General features: G+C 36.2%; 1 protein-coding gene across 2 annotated transcripts in view; it reads left to right on the forward strand.

Annotated features, from left to right (window-relative positions):
* The window catches only part of LOC107037909, a 63,130-nt gene that overhangs the window by 22,312 nt on the left and 26,406 nt on the right, over window positions 1-14,412 (forward strand). For both annotated transcript variants that reach the window (XM_015256733.1, XM_015256732.1), the window contains 2 exons: window positions 10,949-11,016; window positions 12,670-12,887. In XM_015256733.1, the coding sequence (XP_015112219.1) occupies window positions 10,949-11,016; window positions 12,670-12,887 (286 nt within the window). The remainder of the gene's footprint in view (window positions 1-10,948; window positions 11,017-12,669; window positions 12,888-14,412) is intronic.

The following is a 14,412-nucleotide window of genomic DNA, read 5'->3' on the forward strand; positions in this document are numbered from 1 at the left end:
CCGTAATTTGAGAGCGAAATGTGAATGTAGGAAATTTTACGGAACTGTCACGGAATTTTTCCGGAGCGTACCGCAATTTTTATCTTAAGTCCCTGTGAAAAATTACGATACCGGCACTTAAATTCTCTGAATTGATTCCGTAATCGGTGAGCGAATTGTGAGTTCCGTAATTTTTACTGATTATTTCTCCCTGTGCATTTATTGCTGGAGGTGAATAAGGCCTCCCCAGGAGTCAGAGCCCGTATTCTCAAATGTGGGCTGAGGGTATTTGTAACGAGACCTGATCCTTTGAAACCATATGTAGTTATCCTAATACGAAAATGTAAAAACTTGAATTTGACCGATAACAAAGCTTCCACTCGACAGAAAAAAATTCTATCCCCTTCCATTATGACCCAATGTCCGTGTCAGGGTTATGATAATTGGATCGGGTACAGAGTACCCGATCCATCAAAAAAAAAGTTCTCAATGAACTTGACCACTTCAACAACCCGAGCCCCGAAAAATCTCCGTCTGCTGACTCCACGAGTTTACCAATTCAGCACGGGCTACCCAAACATCCTCCTATGTATTCCCCCCCAAGATATATAGTCCAAGAAAGAAATAAAGGAGATATAAATTATTCTCCCCCGCACACTCACCCTTTCTTTTCCCTTCCCCTTCTGTATTTCCCCCGTCTCGTGGCCGTCTGGCGGAATTCGAGGCCGCACCACTCTTGGTGGAATAAAAACTGGAGGAAAAAAAATTAGGGGAAAAGAGAAAGGCGAAAAAAAAAGAAAAGGCAAAAATTCTCCAGGTACGTGACGAAATTATATGGCGCTCCGATCGTTCAAGCGCTCTCCTTTTTCTTCGCTTTTTTTCTCTCTCTTTCCACCGTCGCTGGGGAATCCCGGCAACGTGACTCCAGCTAATAGCCCGTGGGTATATCGTCCTCTTTTTCCACAGTATATAGTGAGATGAGGAAGAAGACAAAAAAAAATGTAGTGGAGACAAAAGGCCAGGGAAGAAGAAAAGGATCAGGGATGCACAGGCACTGGAAGAAAATAGTTTGTCCTGGCTATTTTCTGTCTCGCGCTTGGGGTTTTTCGTTATCGACATTTTCGCGGAGTTGAGCTGCGCTGTGTATATGTATGTGTGCGTTGGTTACGTGCGTGGGTGGAAATGGCTAGGGGGAGGGGGGGGGGAGGGTGGCAAAGAGGAAAAGGGAGGCATGGGGTGGTGGGTATAGCCTGTATATAATCCACCCAAGCACCCCATTCTCGCTTTGCGTGTACCCTCTCTGGTTGGGTGTATGTGTGTGTGTATGTATGTATGTATGTGTGTGTGTGGGTTGGGTGTTCAGCTCTTTCCCACTCTCTCCAGTCATTCTATCTCTCGACCTCTCTTTCCCTTCTTCCCACCCCATCGGTGTGTTGGCGCTCGTTTCCGTTTGCCCGTGTGGCCCCCGCGGCCGCATTTGTACGTGTGTAGAGACGAGTTTTCTGGAGGTTTCCCCTGGCAACGCCGAGCGCCGGCTACAGACTGGCTATGACCGGGGGTACCGCTGTACTTTACTATCGTTGAAATTTTCGTTCGCCCAGTTATGTACGAAGATAGCCCATGAAGCACTGTAAAAATAGTCAACAAATTTTTGTACCGGTTTTTTTTTTGCTTGGGTTTTTTTATTTCCACTTGTCACGAGCATTTCAATATCTTCGGAGGGAAATTGCAGGCAGGAAATTTTGCTTGGGATGTTGGCGGAATGAGCATCGGGTCAATTGATAAAGAGTAATTAGATGGGGGACGCGGGGAAGGGCGATCCGTTAATTTAGGGACACTGTTAGAAAAAAATGAAATTTCGTGGAGAGTTGATTATAATTTTCAGGACGGCGACACGGAATGCGATTTAGGGGGGAAAATCATGAAATTTCAGGTTTTAGGGAAAATTCAGTAAAATTCCTGAATTTTAAGCAGAATAAAGACGAGAATTCCTTAATTTATTTAAATTTCCAATCTAATATGAATGTTCAGTGCCAAATTACATTGAATTTTCTGTGAAATCTGAAGTTTCATGGGATTTTCCCTCTAAATCGCGTTCAGCATCACTGTCCTGAAAATTCAAGAATATATTTACCGGAATTTTCTGGCTTTCTTTTCATCTTCAGGGAAAAATGGAGCTGAAATTTACAGTTCTCTTTGATTTTTCCGCGAAATTATGAATTTTCAATGACGAAATTCCTTGAAATTTCAGTGGTAATTGAATTCGATAAAAATTTCCAAAAAGTATATCGGAAATTTCCGACAATAATTGTGTGATAAAAGTGTAATTCTTTGGTCGGCCGATATTTGTACAATTGGAAAAATATTTATTCCTATGTTAACTCAGGATGTGGATTATGGGATAGTCGGAAAAATCAGTAAACCATACTAATTCATTATCGAATTGTGACTTTTGTAACTCAAGCTTCCTCAGGCTCTAAAAACCAATCAAATACTACCAATCAGTAAAAAATATCGTTAAATACATAAATATGCATTAGCGAAATCAATTGAACACTGTAATCACTTAATTTGTTCATAACAAAAATTGCCATGACCTCAATACGTCAATAAAATCTCAATTTAACGTTCGAAAACTATTACCAATTAACAAAAATACAGTAAAACCGCGAACTACCTCGACATCTCTAGTACGTTGTCACCGAAAAATAATAAGAACATTTCTAATGAGTCTCAAGAACATGACAACACAATTAAATCGACGGAACAGGAACAATCTCGACGGCACAAGAAGCGAAAAAACCAACAAATCCAAATTTATTCATATGCATTTTTAAATCTTTCTAAAAAAAAATATGGACGGTATCTCGAATAGAAAATGAGGACTCGAACATGGCGGACATCTCGAACGAATGGAGAAAGTAAGGTGGTTTTCATGAGTACACATCGTCTTGCGTCGAATTTTCATGAAGTCCATCTAAAAAAAAAAACAAAATAAAATTGAATGCCGTTCTATGAAACATGAATGAACGAATTATAATTGCCCAAATTATTTGGGTCAGAGGAAAATAGAATAATTCTGCTTTCTTAAGATTGCGTTTACTGAGGTTTTCTTCAAACAAAGATGATCAGAATTAGTATCTGGAATTATGAGATTATCTTACATTTTTTACGCATGGAACTACACTTGAAAATTTCTTGAAATTTCAATCACATCGTCATCTGAATTTTCGATGTCGTGAGATTGAATTAAATTTCAATTGAAAGTGTTCACTAAATTTCTCATTCATCTTAAAAATTCAGGAAAATTGGGTTTTTCATGTTAAATAATCATTGATTTTTCAATGAAAACTTGAATTTCCAAACTCATCGTGAAAATTGAACATCACATACAATTCAATTTTCAAAAGATTAAGAATTCAGAAAAATTGTTGCCTGAATTTTCCAAATTTTCAAGGTTTTTGAGTGCCGTATGGACTTGAAAATCGAGAATTGCTTGAATATTCACGAAATTAACTGATTCGTCAATGGAGAAATGGACAGGAATTTAATGTAACTTTGTCGTCGTGAAAAATTCCAAGCTTTTTCACTTGAAATGTCAAGAATAATTTTCCGACAGTGTATATTGATGAGATGAACACCAGATTAATTGAATTACTGTGTGAACTAACTAAAACTTGATAGCAGTGTGGGTACACACCTGTACCAGAGTATCAATAAACATTGAATTCCACAACCACACACTGTAAATCGTCTTCTAGAACGAATTGATTCGTAATTATGATTAAAATCTTATTCAGTGAGCATAGCAATTAAAAAATCAGCAAATCATGCATTCTAATACAAAAATTCAACAACTGATAAATTGGGACATACGATTCTCACCAATCGTATCACTTTTTGCAATGGCAATAATTATAAAAAATTCATTGAAAAACGGTCATCAACATTTCGGGGTGGCGCTAGTTCAATAACATTCCCCAAAATTGAATGGAAGTCAATGGGACAATTTAAATAGCTAACCCAACAAATAAGTGAAAAGAAACTTTATTAGTCTGACTTTACATAATTCGCTCGGCAGACACATCCGCTCTTCACCAATTCCTCGGAGGACCCAACTAAATGACGAAGGGATGCAACTCCCTGGACCTCTGATGACGTCCACTCAATAGGTCCCACTCATTCACCTCAGTTTAGAGTCTAAACTTTAGCCTTTAAAGCCAAAGTATGAGCACCATAGCCCACACTACTCAGAATTTTCCCCCATAAAAATGTTCTCCATACCCGAGTATAAACATAGAGAAAAAAATTGCCGGCGGCTGTATCTTCGATACAGCTGTAATTGTACGTGCACGCAGAGAAATTTTTGATAAAAATTATCCTACTGTTCTATAAAAGTGTATCATGAGTCATCGTTTCCTCATTTCTATCCCGGAATTGAGTAAAAATTAATATATGATGATCAAATTTTATTCTGCGTTAGAGAAATTTTCTTCTGATAAAAATAAAAATTACTGTGCCGGCAGAGTAAAAATTACTGTACCGGTAGGGTACAATTTACCAACCGTTCTAGAATTCTCGTTGTTATCTAGATAAAAATTATTGGACTGGAAGGATAAAATTTGTTATGCGTCAGGATAAAATTTCTCAAACGTAGAATAAAATTTGATCATCATATATTAATTTTTACTAAATTTCGGGATAGAAATGAGGAAACGATGACTCATGATCCACTTTTATAGAACGGTAGGATAATTTTTATAAAAAATTTCTCTCCGTGTAGATACATCCACGGTCTGTCCTTTCTCGAATTTCCTAGAAACTCCTTGCATTCCCTCGAATTATCCGGAAACTCCTTGAACTCTCTCGAATTTTCTACACGGAGAGAAATATTCACTTGTAATACCACAAGAGCTTCAAAATTATCGGGTATTTTCCGAAAGGTTCGTCGCAAACAAACGAAGGAGTCAAATTTTTCAGGTTAAAAAATCACGAGTGCGAAGCACGAGTCCTGAAAAACTTGACGACTTCGTTTGTATGCAGGGAACCTTGAGGAAAATGCCCGATTAATTTTGAAGCTGGTGTGGTATTCGGGGGATTATTTTTCCAATCCAAATGTCGTACAATATAATTGGACTATGAGACGAAACTCACAATTGATAAACGAAAATTGTATAATTAACACTCACTTCGAATAAAAATCCTCGGATTACCACAATTGAATTCAATCTGTCAGTTTGACGAGGGGTTAATTCGACTGCATGTTTTGTTTTTTATACAGCAACTACCAGAGAAAATTATCAAAAAATTATCAGTTGAAAACCCTGTAGCTTGTACCACGTGATGTCGAATGGGCCAATTATATTGCCCGATATTTGGGTTGGAAAAATAATCAATAAAAATTACGTATCTTTTCCGTAATTCCGAGGCGAAATGTGGTTGTATGAAATTTCACGGAACTGTCACGGAATTTTTCCTGAGCGTTCCATAATTTTTATCTAAATCTCCTGTGAAAAATTACGATACCGTCACTTAAATTTTCTGAGTCGATTCCGTAATCGGTGAGCGTAATTTTTACTGAATATTTTTCTCCGTGTAGAAACTCCTTGAATTTTCTCAAAATTTCAAGAAACATCTCGAATGACCTCGAACTTCCTAGAATTTTCTAGAATTCCGACAGATGGCGCTGCACATAAGGACCGCTTCCCAAAATATCCCCCCACATCAAAACCATAGACGTATCCACGTCAAAAAATACAAGATCAATTTTTCTTTCGTATTGTTTCAACCAGAAATTCAACAATTTGCAACACCAAGGATCCAACAACAATGATAATTTTTGCTCAAGTATCATGAACAACTCGTAGCCATCACTACTTTCTGTATGCCCTCCCTTGGTAAATCCCCCTCTCCCCCCCGCCGCCGCCCTCTCCCCTCCCCCTCCCTCCACCGGCCTTTTCTCTTCTCCTCTCTTTCCGGCTATTCCCCTCACCCTTTCTGCTGCGACTGCCCTAGTCGTCGTTCCCAGCAAGTACTTCTATGTACCAACCATCTCCAACACGCTACATCCCCCTCCCCCTCCCCCTCCTCCACTCCTTTATATACTCTGTGTATTTAACTCCATGCACATATTTACGAGGGCTCTATGTACATATGGCCGTCTCGTGCGCCCGCACGGTCGCGTTGTACATATGTGAATGTCTATATGTACAACTACAGTGTTGTGTAACGTAGGCTATGTACAAACGGGGATATATCCATGTACAGATGCCCTGGGCCATGTACATAAGGTACAGCCTGGCATAAAAAGTATATGGTAACCAGGTATATTCGAGCTAAAAAATCATTCCAGGTGGTTTTTTGAATTAGCTGGGTCGATGTTAATTTCGGAAAAATTGAGCTGGTGGGAGAAAGTCTTGAGGGAAATGGCTAGAAAAACAATATCAAGGAAAAAATGGGGATTGAGCATATTAGGGGAGGGTATGGTAAAATGGACACTTTAGACTTTTTTAAAATTATTCATAACTCAGAAACAAATGTATCAATAGAGCTCAATTTAGGATCGTCACAAAGGGGAAGAATTGGTCTTTGTATTGAAAAAAAAATTATTGAATTTCATCAACACTTCAACCCGTTACTAATATTTTTAAAAAAGTGTACTTTTACCCCAACCTCCTCTGTGAATTCTAACTTTGACGAGAGTAGAAAATGAATGCATCCAATTCTCATCAAATAATACTAGACTGATGATCGAGTACGAACTCAGCCAGAATTTTTTTATTCATTTCAACTTCCGTTTAAAATTTATTGTAGTTTTTCATCTTCAAAATTTAACTTATGTATGTACTACTTGTAAGCTCGATTGCACCAGCTCCGGGTAACGAAAACGTCAGATAAGAAAAAAAAGTTAATTTGGATGTTCGATGGATTATTTTACCCGTGAGAGTATCTCAAATTTATCCCAGGAACAAAAAATGTCTGAAAAAACGAAATTAAGGAAAAAATGGGGATTGAGCATATTATGAATTCTAACTTTGACGAGAGTAGAAAATGAATGCATCAAAATCTCATCAAATAATACTAGACTGATGATCGAGTACGAACTCAGCCAGAATTTTTTTATTCATTTCAACTTCCGTTTAAAATTTATTTTAGTTTTTCATCTTCAAAATTTAACGTATGTATGTACTACTTGTAAGCTCGATTGCACCAGCTCCGGGTAACGAAAACGTCAGATAAGAAAAAAAAGTTAATTTGGATGTTCGATGGATTATTTTACCCGTGAGAGTATCTCAAATTTATCCCAGGAACAAAAAATGTCTGAAAAAACGAAATTAAGGAAAAAATGGGGATTGAGCATATTATGAATTCTAACTTTGACGAGAGTAGAAAATGAATACATCCAATTTTCATCAAATAATACTAGACTGATGATCGAGTACGAACTCAGCCAGAATTTTTTTATTCATTTCAACTTCCTTTTAAAATTTATTTTAGTTTTTCATCTTCAAAATTTAACGTATGTATGTACTACTTGTAAGCTCGATTGCACCAGCTCCGGGTAACGAAAACGTTAGATAAGAAAAAAAAGTTAATTTGGATGTTCGATGGATTATTTGACCCTAGGGAGTATCTCAAATTTATCCCAGGAACAAAAAATAAAATTTAATCCCAAGGTTAAATCAGTGTTAATTCAAATGGGGCTACACCATAAATAAAAAAACATTCCCCGGGTCAAATATTGAAAAATTATGACCCCTACGATGTAATTCAGTAGCGAAGTGGTAAAAGGAAATAAGTCAATTTTAACTATTGACCAGTTTTCAATGAATATCACGGAATCTAAGGGAGATAGTAAAATTTTTGTTATAACCTTTTTTATGGAGCTGATTGAGTGCTACATCAAATGTAATTACGACAATTTCGCTATCTCCCTTAGATTCGGAAATATCCCTCAAAAACTCAACTGGGAGATAAGTCGACTTATCTCCGTTTACCACTTCACTACTGAATCGACCCCGAGGATAAAATTTACCCTGGGGTTTATTTGGATAACAGGGCTCCGTGCAACCGCGCCTAAGTTGACAAAGTCGATTGAAAATTTCTAAATACATCCTCCACGTTTACATTAAAGTATATCCAAACTCCACGGTCGATGTTAATTTGGGAAAAATCGGTTGGGGGATGAAATTTACGGAGAAAATATATAGAAAAACGAAATCAAGGAAAAAATAGGGATTGAGCATATTTTGTTCTTAGAAATGGAAACATTGTTCGGAAATTCAATTAAATTGATCATTTCTTACATGAATTCTAACTTTGACGAGAGTAGAAAATGCTCGTTTGACTAGGGCATCCTGTACATTCGGGGTACTCAGACACATAAATTATCTATCACAAAAGTGTGACACAGGATAATTTTTGCATTAGGCACATTGTTATTCATTTTCTTCTGATTTTTTTACATCGTATTTCTACGTTTCAATCTTCCCTCCAATCTCGAAGAATTCCTTTTCCTATAAGACTTTGTGTCATTTTGTCACTTCAGAATTAATTGTTGTCAATAATACTAGACTGTCAATTGAGCACGAACTCAGCCAGAATATTCTTATTCATAATAACTTCCGTTTAGAATTTATTTCAGATTTTCATCTTTAAATTAATTTCTTATCCAAAAGTAACTCGTCCCCCTATAGGGCAGTGCCCATCTACTGGATCGCTTACCCCACCAGTTTAAGAAATTCCAAAAAAACTGTAGGAATGAAGGGAATGAAGACACGATAGAAATGTTCGCCTCGGAGTGATCTGATTTTCGTATGAAGATTGACTCAAGTGAGGCGCAGGAAACGAGAAAATTTCAATTCTTCAGGAATTCAGGGGGACTGAATAATTCACTGAATTTCTGACAACTCCCCCTCAGTTGAAACTTGGATAATTCGTCTTCCAACTCATCTCTATGTGTCAATTATGATCATAATCCTGGAATATCCAAGCTCAACATTTTCGATATTTAACTGCGACTGTGTAGACCGAATCAAGGAATTTTATTCGACATGTGATGAGTAAATTTGTCGTTTTTTCTAGTCTCTCCTAAAAAAATGTCAGTGGGAAGGGAATTTAATAATGCCTCCATCAATATTGCAAACTCCTCATGATTCTCTCGGCTTGGAATGGATTATTCATACGTTTTTCTTCTCCCCGTTGTGTCCAGAAGGAGAACACATTCTGATTGCAAGAAAGTTGAAGTTTTCAGTCTGTCAGTGGCAGGTACTATACTCGCTGGCTTTGGGCCACTGCTGTCGTTTTCTATTTTTCTTCCCTCATATACAAGCCAATGTGTTCTCCACACATTTGCGATGATGCCAAGCGAATACTTTCCATCAGCCATTGACTTGCGTAATTCTCAACTCCAACTTACGCACACAAGCACAGTTGAGGCCATTTTTACTCTTCTTACGAATTCCCAACGTCTCTCACGTCACTGTCCTTTCTGTCCTTTTTTCAGCTTTCATATGTGACTTGAAATCACTAGTACGTCTGATAAGGCAATTTTACTTGAACATCATGTTGTTTTTACGAGAGAGTCACGGAATCGGAGAAAAATGCCGGAGTTTTCGTGAAAATCTTTTATTTTGAGGGTTCGAAAACGGTCCATATGGAATATTCCACGATCTTTCTTGAATTCAGAGATGCGCATCAGGGAAAAAAACATCTTGAAGTTTAGATGACTCATCGTGTTTTACCACTTCATTGCTAAAATTTATTCGAAAGTATTTTTTAGATCTTAGTATATTCTTGATTTGTGTATAGGAGAAGTAGTTTAATTGTTTAGGAGCAAAATCTCCGTGTGTATTGAGAGGTATAAACAAGTTATTTGGACAGACTGGGATATTCAGTTCAAAGTCAGCTCGAATTAACTAGAACTGAGTGAGTTTTCGTCAAAATCTTTAATTTTGAGGGTTTAAAAACAGCCCGTATGGAATATTTTACGATCTTTCTTGAATTCAGAGTTATGTATCAGGGAAAAAATATCTCGAAGTTCAGTTGACTCATCCTGTTTCACCGCTTCACTACAGAAATTTATTCAAAAGCATTTTTTAGATCTTGGTATATTCTCGATTTATGAATAGGAAAATTGGTTCAATTGTTTACATTTAAGTTTACTCATTTACTTAAGTTTATTTAAGTTTAGTTAAGTTTACTCACGTTTGCATTCAGTTTAAAGTCAGTAGCAGCTCGAATTAGCTAGAACTGAGTGAGTTTTCGTCAAAATCTTTAATTTTGAGGGTTTAAACAGTCCGTATGGAATATTTTACGATCTTTCTTGGATTCAGAGTTATGTATCAGGGAAAAAATATCTTGAAGTTCAGTTGACTCATCCTGTTGTACCACTTCACTACCAATATCTATTCAAAAGCAGTTTTTCGATCGTAGTATATTCTCGATTTATAAATCGGCAAATTATTTTAATTGTTTACATTTAGGTTTCTTCATTTAGTTAACTTTACTTAAGTTTACGTAAGTTTACTCATGTGTACATTCAGTTTCGAGTCAAGATTTTGTCGAAAACCGAGTGAGTTTTCGTCAAAATCTTTCATTTGTAGGGGTCAACACGGTCCATATGGAATATTCCACGATTTTTCTTGGATTTAGAGATATGAATCAGGAAAAAACACATCTTGAAGTTCAAATCACTCCTCATGTTTTACCACTTCACTGCTAAAATTGATTGAAAAGCATTTTTTTAGATTTGTAATGTATTTTCGATTTATGTATAGGAAAATTAATTTGTTTACGAGCAAAATCTTCATGTATATTGAGAGATATAATGAAGTTATTTGGACAGACTTTGATATATTCAGTTCCGATGCTGTACACATATGCAGATAAAAATAAAACATTGATAATTCGACAATTATTCTGCTAAAGATTGAAGTATAATTTCTAATAATGGAATTGTCATTTACAGGTCATATCCGTCTCCAGTACAAAACGGAGGGCAGAATAGCAATCCAATGAGCTGTAGCGGTTCACAAGGTGAATATAAATGTAGTGATTTAAGGGGGGCGGGGTGGGTCACCACATTCTTCAATAACATTCTTTTTTTTTCAACGGAAGGAATTGAGTGATTTCAAACTCCATACGATTGATTTTGCGGCAGGTCGCGTGGAATACACAAAAAAATTTCGTTGAAAAATATTGAAAATTTAAGGACTAGTGGGGGTTTTACGAATCGAAAAAAAAAGAAAAATGTCGATTTTCGATAGGAAAAGCAAAAAAAAACTTCGGATGCATATTTTCATCGCAAAAGTCAATTATAACGGGAATGAGAGATTCAAAATCTGTCTCCTTCCCCCTTTTCTCTTCCTAGATCGGTCTATTCCATTTTTCACAGAGGGACCATGTTATGGAGTCGAAGAACTCTGAATATAATTTTCCAGATTTATTGTAATTTGATTATTGGCTGAGCTTTCTGTGATGAAAATATTCATTGAATTATTTTTTTTTTTTCAACTTATTATCGAGAATTGACATTTTTCAATTTGTTTTATTCGTAAAAATCCTATTAATCCTACAATATTCAATATTTTACATCAAATTTTTAAAAATTCATTTTATATGATGTTCTGCAAAATTAGTTGTACCGGATTAAAAATTACTCAATTCCTTCTGTTGAATAAAAAATTAATGTTATTGAAAAATGAGAATTTCCTGACATGTCATGCCTACACTTTTTTTTACATAAAGAAGAAATTGAAAAAAATAATTCTGAAATTTCCAATCAAAAACTTGTACTCGGAAAAAACGGTGTGACCCCCTCTTTAATATTCCTACGAACTTCAGTGGAATTTCTATAATTATGTCTATAATCCAAGGTATGTCAACATTGATATGTTAATCTCGTCGTTATTGAGCAATTATGAAGCATTTTTATCATGGACATTAAATATTCCAGCATTAATTGAATTGAAATGACATTGATGAAATACAGTCATCAGTGTTGAGCGAAATAGGAAGACGATGTCAGCAGTGTAGTGTTGAAACGTAACAAGGAAAATTTTTACTGCTTGTTAAATTTTAAATTATTCTCATAATACAAACGAAGATTCTACTGATTACTCAAGTACTTTGGCTATTTTTTCTCCAGTGACATGCTTTTCTACTTTCGTAATCTAACAGCAGAGTTTTCATTTGAGCCCCACATGTGACCCTAAGTTTCCGGAAATTTTGCAATGATTTTATTATTTAAACTTTGCAGGTCTGCATTTCAATTTCGATATTGAACCATTAGAAAACATTTTAAAAATCTGAAAAAGATATTAGATATTTACTTTTGAGGAAAGATCGATGAAATTATAAAAAAAATAAGATTTCAATGATTTATTTATGAACAACGAATGTTAAAAAAAATAATAATTCTGTACCAAATGTAATTTGAACAACGCTGAACATTCGTGATTTTTTTTTATTTTTCACCCGCAGTTTAACTGACAAATTTGATGATTAAAAATGATTGAGTCTATAGCGTGGTCTATACCAAACTGTAAAAGATACTTGGCTATCCTTAATTTCACATGCAGTATTTAATATTGAAGGAATGACTTGCAGCATAAATTGTAGAAATTCTGGCAAAATTGAATAGTATATCATCAATTGACTATTTTAACAACTGACTTTTTATATTTCCAGGTATAATGGTTAAGCAGGAGGCTAGGGATGACGGCTATGAGACGAGTCCCGACCTGGAGATGAGGAGTAATGGTGGTGACAGTAGCCAACAGTATCATACACCACTGACGCCTCATACCCCACACACACCTCATACTCCGCACACACCTTTGACGCCAATATCGGCGACTCCACATCAGCCTCAGCAGCCAGGCTCCACTGGGGCCACACTGGGACAGGTGAGCGAGCTTCATAGGGCCCATCCCCCCAAACCGCGGTAGCCATCATTACCGCAAAACCACCCTTCATCCGAGTATCTTTCATCTCGCATCTCGTGCAACCAACTTTGTTCCATCCACATCCGCACTCAGACAAAGAAAAAAAATGAGAGGAAAAAAATTGGGGAGAAGTTCTCATTAGAGGGGGATTCATCACTTGTGTATTCATTCACGGGGAGGAAAGTTCTTTGAGAATAGATTTTTCATCACATCAAGCCGACTGATGGGGTCAGTAGGGCTACTGTGCCAGTGGCTGAACAATTTTCAACTTCAAACGGATTTAGTTAATCTCACTATTTGGCTTCTGTGATCGAGCTCCACACTTCATTTAGTAGAATACATTTGTGTAAACATGAATCCCTTTATTTCAGTTTTTAAAAGGTTTTTACGGTTTATTTGCGTGTTCAGAAAATGGGAGAATTACTTTAGTCAAGTGAGGAAATAGGGTAGAAAGGGTGCGATTGTCACGGATCAATGATGGAGTACATTTTGATAGAAGATGATTTGGTGAGAGTCCACTCCAAATGAAGGGACCACCTTCCCCTTCCAATTTCACGATTTATTGAGCAATATACTTTCAATCTAATACATTTAATAAATTATGCTAGGCAATGCCCAGAACGATATCTTCATTTGATCGAAGATCTTTCTGTTTAGAGTGAATTATAGAATCCTTGACAACATAATTTGATAGTCAAGGCTTAGAGTAGTTTCTGAGTATTTTGGAAGTTGTTCATCAAAAATTGAACCATATGTTAACATTATCAGGCTTATTCTATTTCTTGTACACATTCAATTCGAAGATGATAAACTAATCAAGTGCCACAATCTATTTTCATTTTGAATCTTAATACCTGGAGAGAAATGTCAACTGTTGTCAAATGTTGATGTAATCTCCTTTTTTTCAAACTCTTGGAACTTTTTACGCTTTATTAACGTATTCAGCCTCTGTTCATGTTCAGCAACTGGGAATTACTTTAATGAAGTGGTAGAACAGGGTAGAAAGGGTGCGATTGTCACGGATCAATGATGGAGTACATTTTGATAGAAGATGATTTGGTGAGAGTCCACTTCAAATGAATGGACCACCTTCCCCTTCCAATTTCATGATTTATTGAGCAATACACTTTCAATCTACTACATTTCATAAATTAGGCAATGTCCAGAACGATATCTTCATTTGATCGAAGATCTTTCTGTTTAGAATCAATTATAGCATCCTTGACAACATAATTTGATAGTCAAGGCTTAGAGTAGTTTCTGAATATTTTGAAAGTTTGTTCATCATTTCTTGTGCCTCAAAAATTGAGGCTTATGTCAATATTATTCAATACTTATTTCATTCTTTGTACACATTCGATTCGAAGATGAGAATCTAGTCAAGTGCAACAATCTATTTGCATTTTCAGAGGGAAAAAGAAATTTTTATTTTCAGGAACATGTTGCAGATTTCCAAGGGTGTGTCACTGATTCTTAGATGTGTACT

The sequence above is a fragment of the Diachasma alloeum genome, unplaced genomic scaffold (assembly GCF_001412515.2).
Source record: "Diachasma alloeum isolate Michigan unplaced genomic scaffold, Dall2.0 Dall_scaffold_00271, whole genome shotgun sequence".
Taxonomy (NCBI): domain Eukaryota; kingdom Metazoa; phylum Arthropoda; class Insecta; order Hymenoptera; family Braconidae; genus Diachasma; species Diachasma alloeum.